The sequence below is a fragment of the Rhipicephalus sanguineus genome, chromosome 8 (assembly GCF_013339695.2).
Source record: "Rhipicephalus sanguineus isolate Rsan-2018 chromosome 8, BIME_Rsan_1.4, whole genome shotgun sequence".
Classification (NCBI taxonomy): domain Eukaryota; kingdom Metazoa; phylum Arthropoda; class Arachnida; order Ixodida; family Ixodidae; genus Rhipicephalus; species Rhipicephalus sanguineus.
Genome location: NC_051183.1, coordinates 15,562,207 through 15,584,884, shown reverse-complemented (window position 1 = coordinate 15,584,884; position 22,678 = coordinate 15,562,207). Strand labels below are relative to the sequence as shown.

General features: G+C 46.4%; 1 protein-coding gene across 1 annotated transcript; it reads left to right on the top strand.

Annotated features, from left to right (window-relative positions):
- Nucleotides 1-267: 267 nt before the first annotated feature.
- LOC119401436 (juvenile hormone acid O-methyltransferase) lies at nt 268-17,065 on the top strand. Its single transcript, XM_037668252.2, has 4 exons — nt 268-399; nt 8,118-8,716; nt 11,299-11,455; nt 16,842-17,065. The coding sequence occupies exons 2-4, from the start codon at nt 8,126-8,128 to the stop codon at nt 17,003-17,005; spliced, it is 912 nt and encodes a 303-aa protein (XP_037524180.1). The 5' UTR covers nt 268-399; nt 8,118-8,125; the 3' UTR covers nt 17,006-17,065.
- Nucleotides 17,066-22,678: the final 5,613 nt, after the last annotated feature.

The window sequence follows — 22,678 nt, the reverse complement described above, 5'->3', positions numbered from 1 at the left end:
TTACAGACGCTCTACCTCGGCCGTAACGCCGAAGAGAAAGTCTATTGGAGGACATCGACTCGAGATAACTACATATTGCACACCGCGGGTTTGCTTGCGTAAAGATCCGCCGGAGACGACTCTGCTGACACAGCTTTGCCGACATACGAAGAGAGACAGACGACGTCCAGCAAAGCGTTTGTTTTGCCCCCAGCCACCTCGCGCAGCGGCCGATTTGACGGATGAAGCAAGAAGACGTTGGACAAAACAAGTCTACGCTCGAAACATTACACGTGCGCTTTCACTCTGTGAGCGTGCATATAAAGGAGCGAATAACAGCTCTGAAAAGGCGGCCACTGTTTGTAAGCGGAGGACAACTTCGAGCGTTACTTTGAAATCCTTGTCAGCGGCCTTCAAAGGGTAAGTACGTTAATTGCTCGCATACTTAACACATTATACAGTTGACTGACAGGAACGTTAAATTATTACTGATTAGAAGTGTGCGAATAGTAACCCCAGCGGCTGAATCGAATAGTATGTACACAGCATGCTCCTGTAGCGCGATTATGTACGCGTTCTTAAAACGGACGCATGCGGTCCGTTCTATCCAGCCACACGCGAATGGTCAAGGTGAACCGTGACACACGTCACGGCCCTACATTAACCAATCGCGTGTGGCTGGAACGGACCGCCTCCGTCTGTTTTAATAACGCGGACAAAATCGCACCACCGATGGACAATACGACATCGTTAAAACCCGTTTGTCACACATGATATAATTGTAGTTCTTTAGCAGGATTACACCAAACCACGGACGATATTTGTGCGAGAGATCACAGTACGCAGTATGCTAATTAACGAAAATGACTAATTACGGTATAAGCAAATGAATAGAACATATCGAATTTCGCAGACACCCTGCGGTTCTCGCCATAGCGTGTTGGTCAGCGTACTGTAGTTTTCTAGCCCAAAGAGTCGCACAGGGTTGGCAACGCCCTACACGACTATAATTAAACATGTTGCCTTAGCAAATGTAGATCCTCTTGAGAAAGCGTTAGCACTGGACGGAGGTCTTCTTCCTTCAGAGGCCCGTGCATCTGGGCCAATTGGTTCACGACTTGAGATGAAACTGCGTAACAGTTCGGGACATAAGAAAGGGAAGGGAAACGGCGCTGTTCCTTTGTTAATTATCTGTCCCTTCAGAAGGAGAAGAAATGGCACAAACGCATTGTTTCTACTCATACCGAAGAATCGGTAGAATAGAAAGAGCTGAGATTCACTGTATGTACTGTCAACGTCAAAAGTTTAGAGTGAACGAGACACAAGAAAAAGCTGAATTATTCCAGCTGCTTCCGCAAGCAGCATGAAACTTGAATTTCCGGGTCTATGCTAAAACGCGCTAACAACATGTACATGTGCAGTTCGACCGAATATGATCACGAACTGCTGGGAAATTCCAAGTTTTTTTCAGACGTAGTGGTCTCTGCAAGTGTTGAAGATTGGGTGAGTTGGTCTTTTCGTACTTGAACTGGTAGAGCGCCAACGGCCGAGCCGCCAACACAAAATGACAGAGCGCTTACTTCCAACTAATTTTTCTTGGCCGATTGCATCAAATATATAGTCCAACCGCGCGCCACTGTTTGTTCAACCAAGCGCAAAACGCGGTTTGTGTCTTGTGCTGTAGGGGTTCTTTATTCGATACCACTTTCCTGTGGTAAGAGGTATATAGGCCAAACGGGGCGCTGCCATAATGAAAGGCTAAAAGAGCACTATCACAATGTGCACAAAGCAAACCAGGGACACACTGAAATTCACTGCTGTGACTGTGAATGTTCATTTAAGCTTTATTAATGCGAAGAGTTGAAGGAGCACTGGTCACAAATCACGCGAGAAATTACAGAAGCGCATTCTGTAGCAAGGGCTGGAATCACGCGTATCAGTGCCCCTTCCTTGGCTTTATCTGAACATAAAACGTATTTCCTTGATCAGGCGAACCGTCTATGAAACGTTGGTTTGTGACTTTGTGATGGTGCTGTCGCATCTTGGCGTTAGGATAGGGTGTTTTTTATATGCTTGTGCAAGACTACATATCTGATGCAATTCGTCAACAAAAATCAGTTGGAAGTAATCGCTCAGTCCTTTTGTGTTGGCAGGCTCGGCCGTTTCTTCTTTCCCGTCATGCGCTGTAGCTGTTCAGGTAGTAATCTCTAAACTTTTGACGCCAACTGTACGTACTAGTGACTCGAATCAATCCGCTCAGATGCATTTCTAGTGCACACTATATATACTTCATTGCAGTGCACTTTAGCTTCCCTGAGTGACTTTACCACATCGGTCGCTTTGCGATAAAAGCGACTACAGTAAAACCTTGGTGATACGATCTCGGCTCGTACGAATTTCGGGGTGATACGAATATTTCTGTGGTCCCGGCCAAAGCCCATTAGCCTGCACTGTATTGGAGAACGGTTGTTCCGAACCGATTTTCACCCCGCGACGTTTGATACGAAGGTACGCTAGCGCACAAGTACGAGCAGGTACTGGCACCACTCTAGCGGAAGACGCGGCAGGCACGCGCGGGCGCGGGCATGCGCCTTGCGCAACTATCAACGGTGAGTCGTTGCCTCCGAGATTGTGCGCGCGAATCTTGGAGGCTTTTCTGCGTCTTCGAGTTTAGGTTACAGATGGCGTCGACGTCGCGATTATTATTTTTTTTTTTTCAGCGGTTGACGCGTGGTGCTGTGCTCGAGGCAGCAGCGTCTTTGTACTGTGTTAACTCGTGCCCACCACGTCGATGCAAGCCATGTCCTCACAATCAGACGTTCTATGTAACAACACTGAAACGTTGGCTGCGGGTCCATCATGAAGTCCCATGAAAGGTGGACGAATACCCGAAGAGACGAAGCGGACGGCCTAGGTGAAGAAACTAGGCTTGGCAACGTACGCGCACACCTGCCAACTCTCCGATTTGCACGGGAGACTCCAAAATTTTGAGCAAACCTCCCGATTGTGCGGGCACGGCCGTAAATCACAAGAAAAGCAGCCCCAACACCATCGCGATAAGAAAATAAGAGCAACAAAGGACAGCGGTTCTAAAATTTTCTGGCCTTCATCCACCGCTTGCAAAGCGCTCTTAAGTCACTTTCGCCGCAGTACTCTGGCGTCATGAAGAAAAGCGTAGTAAGATTAGGAGGGGTCGACTAGCGGTAACGGGTCACAACACATCTGGTTCATTTTTAAAGACGATAGTCTTTCTTGGGGAACTTAAACGCAGAAATTTTGGTCTGTTTTTCTGTTTGTCGGCACGTCACTCGATTCAGCCACCCGGCCAAAGTTGAACCACTTGCCCAAGGGCCAGCCATCTTGAACGGCTGACTAGCTTCATATTTGCGTACATTGTTGATCAAAAAGCAAACATTACGCATATCTGAGGCGCAGAATCACTAGGTAAGTATTAGGTGGTGTGTTCCTGTAATAGAAAATACATATATACGTAATTCTAGAACCCTAGTTTCTTAAGCTGCGCTGAAAATGCGAATGCGCTGAAACTTGCCTTCCTCCGTGCCCTCTGCACGAACTCGTCGTGTTTCGGTTTCGGTTGTATTGCACTGTACGAATGCCATGGGGCGCCGCTCTGGCATTCCTGTTTTACCCAGGCGACGTGTAAATAAAAGTGTGTGTGGAGAGTACTCGTTGAGTGCGGACGTTTCTTCTGCTTCGGCGCTTCGCGCCAAACCGCGTGTTCGGGCTGGCTGGCGTCCTCGCCGGTCGCGTTGGTCACCGCCGGTCTTCTCCTGCTGCTGTGCCGGGACTACCAGCCCGCAACACAGCACTCATGTTTCCCGACGTATTGCCAGATGGCGTCCATATCTCACGCAGCGCCTCTTCTATCGTCTTTAGACGACATTTGCAGCGAAGCACGCAGATACGCGGCCAATTTTTTTTTTCACAAGCGCGCACGCAACCGTATATTCACGAGTGTAAGCATGATTGTTGACGTCTAAAAACTCTGCTGGCAATCATTCAGAGCTGTTCATGACGTCGCTGTGGCCCCGAGAAACACTAAACCAAAACGGATGTCAACTTTCTTTTGTCGCATACTAATTTTTCATCTTTACTGGTGATACGAAGTTCGGATGATACGAATATTTGGTAACCCCGCAAGATTCGTATCACCGAGGTTTTACTGTACTTGAAACTGCCGCGCTCGTGCGTTGGTGCAGCTCCAGCGACAACACCTGTGTTCGTGTTGTTGTTCTGTTTTCATCCGTGTTATACACACTGTCGTTCACTTCAGACACTTGTAACTGCCGATGTGCGACCAACTCGGCTAACGGGCCTTAACGTGAGTGTTTGGGCGAGTTGGTAGTTCATCGTGAAGCAAATTTTACCAGCGCGGAAATAAACACGAATGCACGAAACGAGAGCTGACACGGAGAAGGCCTCAATAACAATAAAGTTCTTGGGGGTTTTACGCGCCGAAACAGCGATATATGGTTACCAGGCACGCCGTAGGGCAGGGTTCCCCAAATTTCAACCAGCTGGGGTTCTTTGACGAGCACCTAAATAAGTACTATAGTACTTACGGTGGAAGCGCGTCGCCGCTGGTGCAAGGAGCGCCGCTCGTGGGCGCCGGGGGAAGCAACCTGTTGCATTGTGGTATCGTGCGGGGGCGAGAGTGCTCTTAACGCATGATGACTGCTTCCGGTTGCCAATGAGTTGTTCCGTTGTTCACCGTAGCGCCAGCGGTTCGCTGCAAACCTGGCGTCTGCGAATGACGGCGCGCACAGCTCTAGTACCTTTCGTCAGCATACACGCGTAAAAGCGCAGCAAGATTGGAGGACACCGCTGACGATGCGGTACACAACACAGGAGCTCAGTGGTGACCGGTAGCAGTAGGTAATAATGCGTCAAAACACTCTCGCGTTATACCACAACCCAACAGCTTGCTTCCAGTCGACCAGAAACCCTGTGTTTGGCGCTCCTTGGCCACAGTTGCCCTTGCGCCATAAAAATCTGTTATCGTCAACAACTTGCCTCCACCGGCGCCCACGGGCGGCGCTCCTTGTAACTGCGGCCATGCACCTCACTGTCGCATTTCAATCCGTGAGTACTGTACACGGGCGTTCAAAATTTCGCCTCCATCAAAATGCGGCCGGGATCAAAGCCGCGTTCCGCGTCTTTCGGGTCAGCAGCCGAGCACCACCACCACCACTGCGCCACCGCGGCAGCTCGCCGCACGACCTCAGCCAATCGTCAGTGCGAATGCTTCATTGCGCCGTGGCCTCCGCGATTAGCTCCGGCAACGCAACGGCGCGTTGCCGGAGCTGATCGCGAAGGCCACGATTCCGCTGATGTTTCGCTGTCGTTCCCGTAACGCGAACCATAGATCATGGTGCAAAACCTGCAGAGCCACTCTCGGCTCTCAAGCGCCACAGCGTTGTGGGACGCCTGGAAACTTTTATAAAGGACTGTTCCTTCTGGCCAGGAGGGCTCGTTTTTTTTTGCTGTGTGACGCCAGCATGTCGCATGAGTGTTTAGCAAGAAAACAATGTACGATCGAATGGTTAACGCATAAAGCTAATGCTTGCTATTGCTCTAAGTGCTTTACGTACGCTTTAAGCGAAACTGACAATTTCATTTTTATATTGCTTGCTTTTGCTGTTCATGCTAATGGCCGTTGCTTCGAGAAGCATTTAGTGCAACAGCACAAAATAAAACGTGAAATGCAAACGCGAACGCTTAAAAGGAACGGTTTCCGGATAGAGCATTCGCATTTTTCTGTCTGCTTGTTACAGCATTGTGATAAAGATATTGAGTGCAAGGACAACACTCAGCATTGCCTAGAGTGCATTTATCATGCGAACAAAATTTCGAGAGGGCTAGGGACCATTTGTGTTGGCACATGCAGTTTTTCTCATAAATGCAGGAAATGTTGCTGTTGGTTGAGCTCGCTGTTAAGTCTACAAGGGCGGGACCGCATAAACATAATTCGTATTTCCTCCTCCTAATCACTTCAAAAATGATATTTTCATGTGGTTGCGGTGTAGGCTAAGCTCCGTACATAATAAAAAATGTTCTGAAGAATCTTATACATCTAACTTCAGGTTATAGCTGCCCATACCAAACATGTGGGTATAATCGAGCGACGCATGAAACACGGAAAGGTAATTTCAAAGCTGTCGTGTTATGTTTAATTTCCGGCATTTTATTGTTTAATGAAGCGACAAAAATGATTGCCGTCTCCTCACAGTTAATTATAATTGGACTAAAATGAACTTCCCGACTTCCCGCAACGTCAATAGTACTAAAACACAAAAGGTTTACAAATATTGTTGCGAGGGCACTAAAATTCCGTGTTTTTCAACGTCGAAAAGCCTCTTTGATGCCTTTCGAAAACAACATCAGCAATAACCCGAACGTAAAAGCTTGCACTTGACACATGACGTCGATTGCTGACGGGTACTCACGCTGCGCTGACCCCACTCACCCTCTTTATTTATTTTTCCCCCACCAGTCATTATATGATGTGCAGCTGCTCAAAACACGCAGGCACATGTGCGCTGTTGATCACGTAGTGCCAGGACATGCATGAGCGAAGAAAATTCCACACACTGTGTCCACGGCGAGAAATTCAACAACGCCGCCTCTATTCAGCTCTCGCGGTCTTTTGACTGAAAACAGTTCACTTCCTGCGACCCGGGGCGAAAGTGTGGATGCAATCTGAGACCAAGGTCGGCTCCAGTAAGGACTTGTAGACACTCCTCAATCTCTTCTGATATACTTGCTTTATTTGCTGATTCTCTTGTTCTCAGTTTGTCGCATTATGATTTTTGTCTCCTTTTGACGTCATTTCATTCATTCCTAATGTTGGAAGCTCAGAAAAGCTGAATTTTTTAGTAAGTTCATGTGAAGCAATTTTTATGTTGCATGTAAGTCTGCTTTGATGACGTACACACGTACATTGATACGTAAAGAGTAAGCACAAAATGCAACGCTGTCTGTACTGAGTTTCCGTGTCAGTGTCCTTGCTTGTGCTCTCTTGGCAGCTCAAGGCAGGTGTGCGACGTTAAGCGAAGTAGGAATCACCGCGCATAACAGCTATGATTGATGTTACTGTTTCGCATGAACAGCAGAAAAGGGTGTGAGAACGGTGCGATTAGATTATGATGCCTACGGCAGTGGGTCTGTACAAACCTGACAGGGCATGTAGCCAAGGGGCGGGACGTTACACGCCGTTCATATGACAGCTCACTCCCAAAAAAAGTAGATTTAAATAATAATAATAATATGTGAAATATTACGTCCCAAAACCACGATATGATTATGAGGGACGCCATAGTAGAGGACTCCGGAAAAGTAGACCATCTGGTGACCTTTAACGTGCACTGACCTCGCACAGTACACAGGCCTCTACATTTCGCCTCCAACCAAATGCGACCGCCGTGGCCGGGATCAAACTCACGAAAAGAAGTAGATTTGGTTGAGTGAGTGAAAAGACTTTATTTGATTATCCGGTGGACGACTATCCTAGCCCTGCGAGGGGTGGGTCATCGCGATGCGGCCACACATCCCCTCGGTTAAGCCACTGCCGGTTGGACAATGCCCAACGTACCTGCTGCACGCGTACCTCTCGACGCGGCGATAGCCAGAACCCGAATCGTACCTAGGAACTCTGAGTTGAAAACCAACCGTAACTCGCGAATTTTACTATGCCACATCAAAATTTATTTTCGTTTCGAGAAAATGTTCAGTGCGACTGTTCTTAAACCATAAACCCCAGTTAGAATGGAGTATTATGCCTACAGTGTCCCATACATTTTTTTCATGTACGGTGCAAGACACGTAATCAAGATGATGATGAATGAAGTTTTAAGCATTTCCTTTTGTAAAATCATTCATCAGCAACAGAAACGTAGATTTAGATTTTCCAGAAGGACCTACAAATTTCTTATTGATACTCTCCTATGATTACAATATGGGGAGTTACTAAATTATGAACTAATTCTTGCCTAATTAGGCGAAATGCCAAATTATAATGTGACTCATTCCAAGTGACTGCAAAGAAGGTTGTTTTGGTTCTGAACCTACCCTGAATCCAGTTACGTTGGACGCCCGGTATATTTATCTTGTTTTTGCAGTGTCTGCCATGACGTCTCATGTCACAGATTTCACTGAGCCGGTTCGTATGCTCAATTACACCAGCCCACCAAACAATGAGCACGAGTCGGAAGCCGTCAACTTGTCTGCCGGACGATACTCGAAGAGCAACACGCTGCAGCGAAGATTCAACAACCTCGTGCTGGACGTGTACCAAGAGAGGTTTATCGCGAACGTGCGGTCAACGCACCAGGTCTTGGACGTAGGCTGCGGAACGGGCGACTTCACCCGTGACGTCATTCTGCCCCGTTGCCTTCCGTGTCGAAAGATTGTTGGTGTGGACAGTTCTGGGGAGATGATCGAGTACGCCCGGCGGTACTCGGCCAATGAGAAACTGGATTTCAGGGTGCTGGACATATGTGACGACGTCACTGACTTCTTGGAGGAATTCGGGCGCTTTGACAGGGTCTACTCGTTTTACTGCCTGCACTGGGCCGAAGACTTGGTCTTGGCTCTGAAGAACGTGTCCAGATTGATGACCCAGACGGGCGAATGCCTGTTATTGTTCTACGCTTCACACGAGTCGGTACCCGTTTGGAGAGCCCTGGCTAGCATGGACCGCTGGAAGAAGTACTCAGAGGTGAGGATCGGAGTACAATGTTCGGTGACAATCTATATAGGTTGACATAAACTGTGCCCTTGAAACCAAACAGCCGCATTACGCTTTCGTCCTCAACTGAGCAGCTGAGAGCGCAAGATGTTCGCTATGCCTTGACTTCATGGAAATAACTGATAGCAGATGGCTCGTATGTGATGGTAGTTGAATCGTATTGACAAATGAGGAAGGAAAATAATACGAAAGGTAGGGCTGAGGCAAGTGGTTAAATGATTTAAAGATGGAGGAACGGACAAGAACAAAAAAAAAAAGAGAAGTATTCACGGACGAGTTGGAGGATGGGGAGGAAAGGCAAGGCAAACAACCAGACGCGCGTCCAATTTGCTCAATGTTTAACGTTGCGCAGCTTCATCTGGCTTAACATCACGAAGGCTAATTAAATCAGCCTTCGTTAAGTCAGCTGAAGCTGTGCATAGCTTTTTGTACTCCGCAGCTCGCCGCGTTCGCGCATTTTCACGCTTGCATCAGCGTCCTCGTCATCGTCTCTCTTCTGACACGTTACACAGAGGCACCATGGGTTTTTTGTGCTCATATCATACATGCGCCAATCCCTCCACGTCGCCCAGACTGTTTCATATCAGCAAACATATAGGGCTACGCTAGTGCGACGTGCCGTCGTCGCGGACTCTGCGCTGGCACCGCTGCATGACGGGGCATATCAGAGGGATGCGCAAAAGCTAACCATGGTGCGGACTATTCATTCATGCCGCATTGCGGTGGTGGCGATGTTGCGTGCAATGACGCTGCTTCAATGTTCGTCGTGTTAATGCTGGCGTAGGTCGAGATATGGTTATGTTGCAATGTTTTAGAATTACCTGACATCCCAAAACATTCCGAATGATCCTGTTACCAGAAATGATCTTGTCGTCATAAAATACCAGAATGATTCTGTCACTAGAAAGCAATGGGGTGTTTGGTCGAACTCATCCATTGCATCGCCATGAAGTCAGACGGTTCCTCGGGTAGAAAGATAGCCGTAAGAATCATACGAGATAACTGTAACGCAGATACTTATCGAAGTTTCGAAACAGGTGCCAGTGGCTCAAGTTACGTACAAATAAGCACGAAAATAATAGGGTCCGCGACGGGTCAGATAAGTTTGGTGCATGCGTGTGACAGACAGCACGTGCGAACACATGTGAAACAGTGTCCGTTCACTTTGATTTGTTCGCCTCGCGGGCACGTGCCGTTAGAGCGATGCTGACGGAACACCGAATCAACGTGCAGCTGCGTGCAGCAGTTTCCATTACTGAAGTATGAAAACTGAAATATGCCCTGCGCGCCCGACATTCACAAAATGACATTCACAAAGAGTAAAACTTTTCGCACAGTGCTTTCCACCTTTATTTAGTTACAACCCAGACAATAATAAAGCTTTCCTAGTAATATGGGAAATAAAAAAGAATTCTTGTTGCAGATGTGACGCATGAAATATAGCGACTTAGCGTCGAAGCTTGGGTTTGTTGGCGAAACATTACAAGTATTGTAAGTTAGCGCTGTGTGTGCGTGGACTTCCGTGTATACGTACTCTTTTGCGCTGTATTCTCTCCCATGAACTATGACTCGAATGCACGCTGTGATGATTGTAAAATTGTTCTTACTTTTTTATGCCATTTCTTTTATGTTATACTCCTATCAGTGAATTAGCTAATATCGCTGTCCTTAATTTCTTGTGCTACTGATGCTAGTCAGTCATTCAAGGAATCAATACGTTCAACATATCAATAGTTAGTTTTGGTTGACCTTTATGCTTTCAAATGACGAACATACTAAATTAGTCTATCAATTAATCATTACTTAATTCCTAATTTTAATTCAACTGATTTCAGTTCAATGCTTTATCTTTCAATGAAACAGAGGAGCAGTTAAAAAAAGTTACTGCAATGAGTGGCTTGACGGGGTGACAGCCCCCTCAGAATGACAAGAACGGACAGTGTGTAGGACAGAAAAATAATAAAAACCAGACTGAACAAAATGTACACAAGAAATGACGATGCACGCTAGTGGAAGCTTGTTAAGCATTGGTATAACAGGAAACCTTGGTGCAAAAATAGTTTAGCTAGATAAAACAGATTACGCAAAAAAAAGGAGAAGAATGATATAAGGCAACATACAGAAACAACGTGAACATTGGAAGGATTTGTACAAACAGAGAATGTAATAATATGAATGTTGTAGGATATTTATATGAGCATGTCACGAAGCTCTTGCATTATGTTTGCAATTTCAACACAGTTTTTTTGTTGTAACCGGTTTAACAGTGATGTTAGCCGGTACCGGGGCATTTGCTTCCCATAGTTATTGCTACCGTTATTGCAATGTAAATGAACTTTGGACAGTAAAGTGAAGATGTCAACGTGTGTCGCACTCGAGACACAAACTGAGTGACTGCAGCGGGGAGACCCGTGAGGTTTTTCGCATTTAACGTAGCATTAGTTTTTTTTGTTTTATTGCAATCAATCGGCTGATTGATTGCGACAATATGGCGATCAGTCACCATCTCTGCGTGAGTGCTTGATTAGAGTTAATCAGTAAGTCATTCGCAGGTTTTACTGAAATTCGTACCGAAGAGCCAGGACATGGGGAAGACGGAGCAGTACCGTTTTTTGTCAGGGCATCTGAAGAAGGCTGGCTTGGTACCCAGCGTTATTGAAGTCGTCCAGTCTGCCACTTATGCCGACAGCACTGAGAAAGAAACACTTGGTGAGTGTTCCAAAAGCGTTTCCGTGGTTGCGTACATGCCGAGTAATCAAAATGCTACAGAAGCGTACGCATTTAGGCTGGATAGTTGGAAAATTGAGTAGAAACGCTGTTACTTTGTAATGCATTATCTCGTGGTGCTGTTGCTACTCAAATCAGAATAAGAGAACCTTAAAAAAAGATAACGTATAGCGTAGGGCCGGGTGCTCTTTATGCGGTAGTGTGACAATGCGGGATTTTTCGTAAGTCGTCTATGGTATGGCACCATTTTTGGTATGACATCTATGACTGATACTCTAGCACATAATATAAACGAAGAAAAGCAAAACCCAAGAACACACACACACACACACACACACACACACACACACACACACACACACACACACACACACACACACACACACACACACACACACACACACACACACACACACACACACACACACACACACACACACACACACACACACACACACACACACACACACACACACACACACACACACACTCTCTCTCTCTCTCTCTCTCTGTCGGCACTACAGAGTCTAGTGATGCAGAACTATCGATGGTACTATCGATACTATCGATAGCTGAGTCACTATCGAACTATCGATAGTGAAAAATACTATCGATAGCGCTATCGATAGTAAAAAATTCGATGGTACTATCGATAGTATACCATCAACAGCGCCGACTCACTGCAGAATAAACTTGGTTCCCCGCGCGCGTGGTACATAGTGGAGCCGGAGGAGCAGGCTGAAGGGCGAGAAAGTTGACATCATTGTGTTCTTCACCAGAGTGCTTTGCTGACACATGATCATAAAGTCAAACTGTTCAGCTGTAGTGAAAAGGAAGCCTTTACATGTGGTGGGACTGCGCGGCTTCAAATTGATATTGCATTTTATGATTTCAAAATAATAAAAACTATCAAGAAGTCAATTTAAGGTGTAACTGGTTGCTTTTCGTTACGAATTTATTGACGGGTATATTCCGCCATTTTCACTGCAGAAATAATAATTTATGTGCCAAAAAATGCTCATAAATTAAACGAAGCTGGTAGTAGGATATCGCAAATATTTTGACAATATGGCCGGCGAGCAACCGCATCATTATTCACACCACTATCGATAGTATTGTCACGTTGTTGTGGCAGTGAAGAATGCTACAGCAAAGCTGGGAAATACGGAGCTCTTTATTTGGGCGAACTTGTGTCCAGAAAATCAAAACACAATATACAAGCGATACACGCTGCGCACTTATAGCGGCGGGAGCAGTCGTCAGCCGTCGAGTAATCTGATCATCGGTGGAACGCGTCATCCTTTGTACATCAGTCATCAAACCTTCCAGCGTTATCGCTGGTGCTCGCGTAAACACTCGAATAAACTTGACTATTCGCGTCCAGCGCGTAACCTGAACAGAATGGTCTCAAACAATTGTGAAGCTTCTCAAACATTACGGCGCGGTCTGCTGCAAACGTTGCTAACAGTATTTGTGGGTGAAACCCGAATACGTCAAAACAAAGCAATAAACACGCGTGGCAGTAATATCGCTATAGTAATATTAACGATGGTACTACCGATTGCACTATCGATAGTTTGTCGATAGTAGCACTATCGATAGTTTGTTTACACTATCGATAGTTTCAAAGAAACTATCGATACTATCGATAGTCAATTTACCGATAGTTCTGCATCACTACTACAGACACAAGAAATGGTTTGTTACCTATTACCAGCTCTAACATATACGCTTTGCCTTACGCTACAGCGAGAATGTGGATTACTGTTATTGCTTAGGCATAAGAAAAAAAAAACGATAGGCATGACTTCCAAACACCGTCATCATAACAAATTAAGAAACCCCTACACTTAGATAGCTTCAGCTCATGTGCAGGTATCCAGATTCCTTACTTTAAAGTGAAATAGACGGTTTGTTAACACGTGCATCACTCGCTCCGGCTAACCATCCTGCTTCTATTAGGAGACAAGTTAAGTCGCAACCATTTCTGCCAGGATCTTCGTACTTCCAAAACATCAACTGCAGCTGCATTTTCAGCAACGAAGAGACAAAAATACGCCTGGTTATGCAAACCGAAGCTTGCTACCAATGTCCCCATACTGTGTCCTAACCACGGCTCTGGAGGTGCTGGTCCTAAAGTAAGTCGCGGAAGGACTGCTCAAACAGGCACTACTGAAGAAATACATGTCCTCAACGGGAGAGGAAGCCAGATATTACCAGAATATTGCGGTAGTAATGAGGTAGACATCAACACAGTGTACTAAACCACGAATTTAGTGAGGTACTCGCATAGTTCATATGAGCCTGTGGTTCTCAGCCATGGATATTTCGGGGGCCCCTTGTGGGCCGGTGGAAGTGATGAGGGATCCCTTTCAGCGAGAGAAAGTGGGGGCGGGGCGTTCATAATCTAGCACAACATGCAGCGTGAAATAGGTGCCTCATATTTCTCCCTGGTAAAGAATGGTCAAACTAAAGTGCCACACCAATTCGATCTCAACAGCTTGTCAATAAGTTGTGCGGTCTCCAGCCCCATTCATCCTGTTCCTAGCTACGTTTTCTCTCCAAGTATGCAGGCCTCGAAAAAGTATGCTGGCGTGCATATGTCATAGAAAACAGCAACAAAAGCCTTACAGCCAATTCATGAACAAGGGAAAACATTTTGTTAGCTCCGCCGCAATGCAAAATTGTTAGACGGTGCAGCGCACCAAAAATCAGAAGGGGCCGCTTTCTTTTCTTGGATGGGACACGTATCTTTTCGTGGATGGGAATCGCGGACCCCCCAAAATTGGCTACGTGGGTCCCCTGAAGTCTGCGGACGCCTATTTGAGAACCACTGATATAAGCACATCGGATATTCTCGGCATATATTGCGTTTTGCTCCACATTTTGTTTTATGCCTCCACAGGCGCGTTTATGGTCATGTGCTCTGTTATCTTTTTAGTTTGTGCGTCTGTTCCTTCTTCCATGTGTATGGTTCCAGCTCTCCCTTGCAGAAGGAGAGGGGACCAGCTTTTCGTGCCTTCTGGCCGCACCTCTCAGCATGCTTCCTGACATCGTGTTTTCAGAAGAAATAATAGAGAAAACGAATGCGTATGATCACGGAATATCAGAGATTTAATAAAACTCGTTCTTGGCCTAGTGTGTTCGGCATGCCTGAAAATTAAAAGTTGCGTATAAATAAGACACGTTCACAAGCGAGGGCACAGGGACAAGCGCGAACTCGCACCGCTTTATTCATGGGTGGAACCACTGAATAAATTAGAAAGAGAAACACCAAGAACACGTGTGCATACGCCTAGATATGAGAATTACACATGAGCAGCCAGAAGCCCCCTCTCTCCACTATACAGGCCGACAGAAGGATCACTAACATATGAAGATGCCCTCTGCGATATAGGGAACCCAAGCTCAAGTTTGGGCGCGAAGCTCGCGCGGCTGAGATATGCGTTACTAGGGGCAGACGCTGCCCGCGAAGGCACTTTGTCACCGGATTTGCCAGCGGCGGCGGCAAGTGCGCGCATGCGCTCCTCATTCGGCCCAGAGCACTGCTAGTCAGCAATAGTTATGATGTGACGCACCACAGATGCAATCCGAAAGCTCTGCGCGTACGCGGAAGTGAGGGCGACATTATTGTGGACGTGGATGCCCGCAGTTGCGACAAGAGCAGTGGCGCCGCTCGACGTTGCTTTGGAAGCCTATAGCAAAAGCTTCAAGGACCAACCGTGCCTTCATATTTCCACTTCTACGCTTCCACTGCGCTTGTCCCTGTGCCCTCGCTTGTGAACGTGTCTTATTTTCGCGCAAAGGTTTATTTTCAAGCACAGATTTAATGCATGTGGAAATCGCAGCGTTCGCAGGAACATATGCGTGCACAGTGAAATTGACCACACTGCGCTTTCTCTGTTGAAGAAATGTTGTTAGGGGTTCTTGCAGCAGGTGTGGCTTATGAAATACGAACTGAGTGCATTATGTAACGACTGCGGATTTTTCAACAGCGGAGCTATTTAAGCATGGCAAAACTACGAAACTCCGGGTGACGTCACGAACAAAACTGGGCCGGTGTGCGCCGCAGAAAGTGGCCATGTGCCAAGCAGCTTCTATAGAGAAAGAGAATTTATTTACAGAAAGGCAGAGAGGTCGGCTTGACCTACAGTTTGCTCTGGCCTACTACTCTACACTGGGGACGGGGAAGCGAGAGAGTGATGAATGACAATGTAAGGTAGGGAGATGAGAATACAGTCCCGCAACGCTGGCGTAAATCTAAAGACGTGCATCCAGTCTGGTGGCTTGTAAGAAGGCTACGACAGCTTCTATAACCACATTTGTGCTGCTGACGTCAGGCCAAGGACCTAACACAAGCTCATCGGTTAATGGTCTACTATGATATTGTCCAATCGAGGTGATAAGTTTCTGACGTTCTCGTGCGTGCGCTGGACAGGCGCAAAATACATGTTCAAGTGTTTCAGGTAACTGACAATGGCCACAGTCGGGACCGGTGTGACTGCAGCATAGCATAGCATATCCATGCATAGTAGAGCATTGCAAAGGGGTGAGAAATGGAAGCGAGGGTGAGGAGGAAGGAAAGGAGGAGGGGAAGGGTAAGGGTGAATGATTGCATAGCCTTGTATAGTATAACTTAGCAAGAAGATGGCAAAAAGAAGAAAGGGTGAGGAGGACTGATGATAGGGTACGGAGGAGGGAAAGGACGAAGAAAAGGTGACAGGGTAAACTATCCTCGCCCAGCTCCGCCTATCTATGACGTCACTGCTTTAAGCTTGGTAAAACTCCGAGTGGTAGCACGCACAAAACTGGGAAGGTATGCGCCCCAGAAAGCAGGTATGTGTCAAGGAGCTCCTAGCATAGCATAGCCAAACCTCGCATTGCATAAATTATAAAGGCGAAGCCTTGCATAGCATAACTTACAACAAAGCGAGTTAAGCCATCTCAAGCTAGGATCGGTCAGCTCCGCTCTTCCCCAGCCTTTTCACAGCTAGAGACACGTTGCCCCCAATTTTCTTTTGCAGAGCGCTTCTTTGTCTAACGTGTTGGAGCAAGACACGTTGAACACCTAAGACCTCATGTGCCAACGGTCCAGACTTTATGGACAAAGTGCAAACAAAATCGCTGTGCCAGATTGTGCCATAATGATATATAACGATGAAATAGGGCTTCTTACCAACACCTTTTAAGTTGCTGTGAAATCTTCTGCCCTTATGTGCATTAACATCTGTTGCTTGAACGTCAGCTGTGGTGTGTTGCTAATCAAACCAATTCCACGGTTTTGGTAGCCCCACATTCCAGTGTGCATTTTTTAAAGTATGAAGTACTATTACGATTATGAGAATTGAAAAATGTGCGCATTTTCCAGATACTCAGATGGGTGTGCTCCCGATTGCCCAGCTGGTTTCGCAAGAAGAAAAGGCCCAGCTCCTCACCGACGTTACGGAACAAGTTCGAAGGGTGCATGACCCACACGCTGACCAGGAACGCTACAGGATGTACATAGTGATGGCGTCTAAGTATCGCTGCTAGTTGATGCACGTTATTCATCGCAGTAAATACTTTTGTGTAATGTCTGAAAAGTCAAAGAATAAAAAGAGCTTTAATATCAAAACAAACCCTATGTTTCGTAATTGTCATTTCACCTAATAACGAGGGCTTTACAAAAAACGCGTATTTTTTAATGGATCAGTCATAATGATATTACAATCTAGATTTCTTTCCTAATAGAGGTATAACTGACAGGTATTTTGAAAACGAGTGTAGCAAGATCTGAGAAATGTAGGCCTGCTAAAAATGAACGAATCATTGACCACGTTCAGATGTGCGCAAATGATCTCCATAAACTCGATAAACTTAGAGGAATTCCGAAGATTCATTTTTCGGAGTATCGCTTAGGCTCGCATTCATTCGACTGCCGTTTTGTGACAGCGCACTTTTTTTAAACAAATGCCTGAAATTCTTTGGCACAGTTGTCAAAGTGCTGTCTTTCACTTAGATTTGGTAGACTTGTCCAGAACTGAGACTAAAGAGCATGCTTCGCTGGTAAAACAATCCCACTGCTGGCATAATCCGTCTGTAACAGTTCTGCCAAGATTGTAAGATGTGGTTGTGCGAGTATTCTTGAGGTTATTACGATACGATGTGCTTAGGAAGCTTACAAGGGCCTGCTTCTGGGGCCTGCTGGTGTATATGCTGATAGTGAATGCACATATATCGGCTGATTGGCAAGAAAAGTAAAATAAAAAGAACAAGCTTGTGACGTCACGCTATACCAAACATTACTCAAAAACACAAAACAAAAAGAAAAAGCAGCAGCCCCCTATTCCGGCAACGGCGGCTGCATTTCGATGAAGGCGAAATGATAGAGGCCCGCGAGCTTATATTTTGGTGCACGTTAAAGAACCGCAGGTGGCCTAACTTTCCGGAGCCCTCCACTACGGCATACTTCCTAATCATGTCGTTGTTTTGGGACGTTAAACCCAAGCAATTATTATTGTTATTAGCAGCCTTTCCTTTCAGCTCGAACACTTAGCAAAATATAGCTGATCATTTGAAAATTCCTTCATTGTAGTGCGTTCACGTTGCGCCTGCAGCTGTAAAGTTCATATTGCGGTTTTGTATACTGCTTCATGTCTTCGAAAACGAGCAGGCTTTGGGACAGCATCATTTCTTTTTTTTGCGTGAAGTGGATTGTTTTCTCAAATGTTCACATTCCATAACAGCCTTCGTGAAAGCCGTAGAAACAATATTTGAGCCTAGAGAGAAAATGAAAGAGGCGTCAGCAATATTGACATTGGCACGAACAAATGCCCGTTAACATGCTGGGCTTACAAAGTGCGCAGTGCAGCCACTGCCACACCTGCGGCCCTCCAGTGTGGCAGAACACTTTCGCAATCTCATGTACACTGTCAAAAATGTCACGGTACCCAAAAAAAGTCACAGTTTCACCGCAACGGCGGAGAAATGAATGCGATAGCAACAAATGGGAACGTAACGCGAAGAACGGAAAGCAGCTTGAAATTTCGAGCGCGTCGCTCAAGCGCAAAGGACGCACGAAAAGAACGCACACACAGGACGAGAGTGAACTATCAAGAGTCACAGCTCGACACTTAAAGAGCGCTGCTCAAGAATAAAGTAGGACGCACGAAACGAACGCACAAGCACACAGAGGACGAGCACGAAGTGACAACTGTCTGAGTACTTCTTTCCGTTTGAACAGCACGCTCCTTTCGCAAACGCGGCCACTGCATCGAGCGAAGTGACCTTCGTACACTCTGTAGTAACTTCAGCGCGGACATCGCGGTGAAAGCACAAGACATACAGACCACCCCCCCACGATGTAAGCGCACGCGACCACGCCCTGTAGGGAAAAGTGCACCTGGTGTGGCAGGAGGCACGCGCGCATCGCAACGAGCTGGGCGATGACCTTTAAAGCGCGCCCCTCGCGCCCTTCGCGTCATCTCGCTGGTGACCAAGAAAGCACGCTGAAGTAAATGGTATATATAAATAGCTCGCGCTTCGGGAAAAAAATTATATACGGGACATGATGGAGACGCCGACGAACGACGGCGGTGGCAAAAACCAGCCGAGAGTGTCCATGTAATTGCTGTCGCAGTAAGGTAGTTCATCCGAACAATATACCAATATTTTGGTAAGAGAAAAAGATTCCTAGTATGATTGGTCTTGAAGGCGCGAACATGTACATTCGGGTGATCAGGTGGGTAATGATTTCGGGACAAAGACGCTGCAACAAGGATTATTCGGAAAGCTGCAAAGAGCGCAGTTGGGTGAAGTAGGTCAGTTGTGCCGTTTCGGATACCACCTATATCTTCTTCATCGACGTCGAATAGTCTTGTTATTAAAAGTACGCGAAGCAATGCCGTGGTCTTGAAACTGCAATATTCCGTCAAAACAAGAAAAAAGAAATCAGGCCAAGACTATCACCAGATCAATCACGCGAGGAATTAGAACAATTTATTGCTTAGTAAAATTTGAAGGCCGCAGAGCTATTTGCACTGACTGTCTATGCTATCAGAAGACGTTCGAACACCATATGTAGTATTTAGTTAATAATTTCTGGCCTATAGAGTGGTAGTCTTTGATGCGCGTCTATGTAGAGAGAGCCCTGCGTTGGGAGGGCCATTGCACTCCACAGCCGCCTAATATCTGCGCCCTTTTCTCAATGTGTATTAGTCGTGGAACTAAGATTAGGTAGTCTCTTACCACTCCGCCAGCGCATATTTGATTTCTGAGAATCGGTACATTTCCTTAAAGGGACACTATCAACAATGAGTCGGTTTAGATTGATAAAGTATACTCTGAGAACTGTAGTGTCGTTAATTTCACCATAATAAGTTCATTAATAGAGGAGAAAATGAAGGTCAAAGTTCCATTTTAGCATGAAAGTGTTTTATGCCGGCGTCCACCAAGTACGTCCGTTACGGTTATGACGTTGATAAAATGGACGCCAACGGGTGAGAAAGAAAAAAACTAAGAAAAAGATCCGCCGCTGGGAATCGAACCCACGACGTTGCGGCCGCAACGGTAAGCTCCAGACGCGATCCCTCCGTCGTAGGAATCGGTATAACACGAAAGTGAAACGTGTCTTCACAGAAGTAATGCTTATTGTGTAGTGGTATATGAGAGTTTGTACAATGTCTATTCGTGTTTGGCAGCTATAGCACCGTTTGACGCGGATGCACCCATGTTGACGCCTAGTGGCATGTCTCCATCGCGACGACAAACGCCCATGATCATGATTAAACCGTTGTGGTAGCTGAAGTTGTGAACGTATATTTGGACGCAGCAAATCGTGAATGCCGCGCAAAGATGACATCAACAAGCTCACAATCAACACTGGTACCCGATATCCACTTCTTCAAAACGGCGTCAATTAAGGGGAGAAACGGCACGGTGTGCGCTTTCTAGTAATGGGTGACCGACGCCAGTGCTTATGCATACACTAGTTGTATGCATGAGCACCCGTGTTCCTCAAGCGCAGTGTTGCCACACTGCGCTTAAGAAACGTTGGAGGAGGAGGTTCGTAGCTTGACCCGCAAACGCGTGCATCGCGCTGGCCTCTGTCTCGCTCCACCAAGGCACGACATTCGCCCGTCGAAATTGTGTCCTTTCTGCAACGCGTATTGCAATAGTTTTGTTAGTCGGTGCTCTAGCAGTCGAAGTAGTCGGTGGCGGAGAAATCCCGTTGGTGCATGTAGAAGCTGCACTACTCCGATGAGCCGACGCACGCTAACACGAATAACACGAAACGAAAGGCAAAGAACGTAACTGCGTCTAGGTGCCTCGGCGACGCCAGCGCGGCCAGTGTGCCTCGCTGGTATCGGGACGCTTTAATCGTAACCTCCGATATGGCGCGCAATCTCGGAGTAAGTGCTAGTAAGCGTCGATCGTGACGTATTACTTCTTTTCACCTCTCACAGACGGCGGCACCGCGCCCACCCCGCCCCGCCTACCTACACCGCCAGCAGAGAGCACCGTGCGAGAGAGAATGTGCGAAAGATATAAGGCGCGTTCGTGAAGCGGCGCATCTGTCAAGGTAGCTTAGTCGGTTGAGCGTCGGGTGCTTACCGCCGCGGCCACAAGGTCGTGGGTTCGATCCCCAGCGGCGTATCTTATTTTCTTTCTCACCCGTTGGCGTCCATTTTATGAACGTCATAAATGTAACTCAAGTATTTGGTCGACCCCGGCATAAAAAAACTTTCGTGTTAAAAAATACTGTGATGTATGAAACAGGCGATACGACCATTAACCGTTCTCGAGCCTTCGGGCGCCAACAAACAAGGCATCGGGCTCCGTTGCTAACAGACATTGACGTCCCTCCTCTGAGTGTGCAAAGGAACCTCAAAACAACACGTCATATGCCTGTCGAGAATCGCCGTCACGACTCATTTAAACGCAGTGATCCGTCCTGTCAAAATGCAGAGCAGCCATCTGTTTTCTTGTAATATTGAGGAGCACATCAAGACCACACGAGGACAGAAACATGCTGCAGCAATTATTCTGAATCGAGAAAGAGTGTGTCTGCTGCAATAAGAACCCAGAAAGTATTCAGCTCAATGTAATGGAATGCCAGGATACTCACCCAGACGCATAGATTTTTCAGTGACACTGCATTTCAAAGAGGGTTAAAATATTAACTAATCAGCAGTCGCGATAAACAAGAGGCGGTTTGATTATTTTTAATAAAAGAGCAGAAGGAAGATATTGATAAAACCCGTGTCGTTACAACAGTACATCATAAAAGATAGTAATGAGACAGGCAATGCTAGACTACAAAACACGCAGTGAAATCATAGAGTATAACTTCATTAGGCAGGCTAGTTGACTGTATATCACCATCACATTTAAAAGGGGCACCAATAAAGGTAATCTTTGTTAAGCTGATGTGGTGTGGAGCTGGGTGAAAAGAGTATTCTGCAGCACTCGTGTTAGTATTCTTTCTAGAGTAGCTGTCGTTCACACATGTAAGAGCCAGGTCGGACTATGCAGTCATGCAGAGGTACAAACACTGACTAACTCCACTGCGACACTGAAGTAATTTGTGCAAACGGATGGTCTATAAGCAGCCACATCGCAGAGCAAGCCTCAAGAAAAAAAAAGAAACGATCGGGCGAATGTCATCCACATTGGTGGGATAGCCTGGTGTTACGATTTTACTGCCGTGCGTACTTGTCATGCGACACACTTAGGGAAGCGTAGGAACGCAATCGGAAGAGCGCAAGCGCTCGGTGTCGCCAGCAGTGTTTTGAAGCAGCTGTCCGGACTTGATCTTTTTATATGTCCCATGACAAATAAAACAGATAATGTAACACCTCTTTGGAACGTCTTGATTACTGACTTGTTGAGATAAACGCACGTGTTTTACGTACGTACCAGAAACCTGCAGTTCATTTCATTCGCACCATTGACTGTCAACCATCGCAAATTTTGCTTTGTTGCGACATTGTACATCTAAGGGCGGTTTAAAGTGGTGCAGTATACACCCCCACGTGACGTCCTTCCCGCCAAAGCTTCCGGCATTGACGCAGGCGTGCTTACGTACTGTTCCGCTAACTGACGTGCACCACCGGGGAGTGGCACAACTTCCTGAGGTCAACTACCGGTTCGTAGGAACTGGTTGCTTTATGTTTGTACATTTCTGCGATAACACTTCCACGCGTGGCAGATTAGAACCACCGTGTC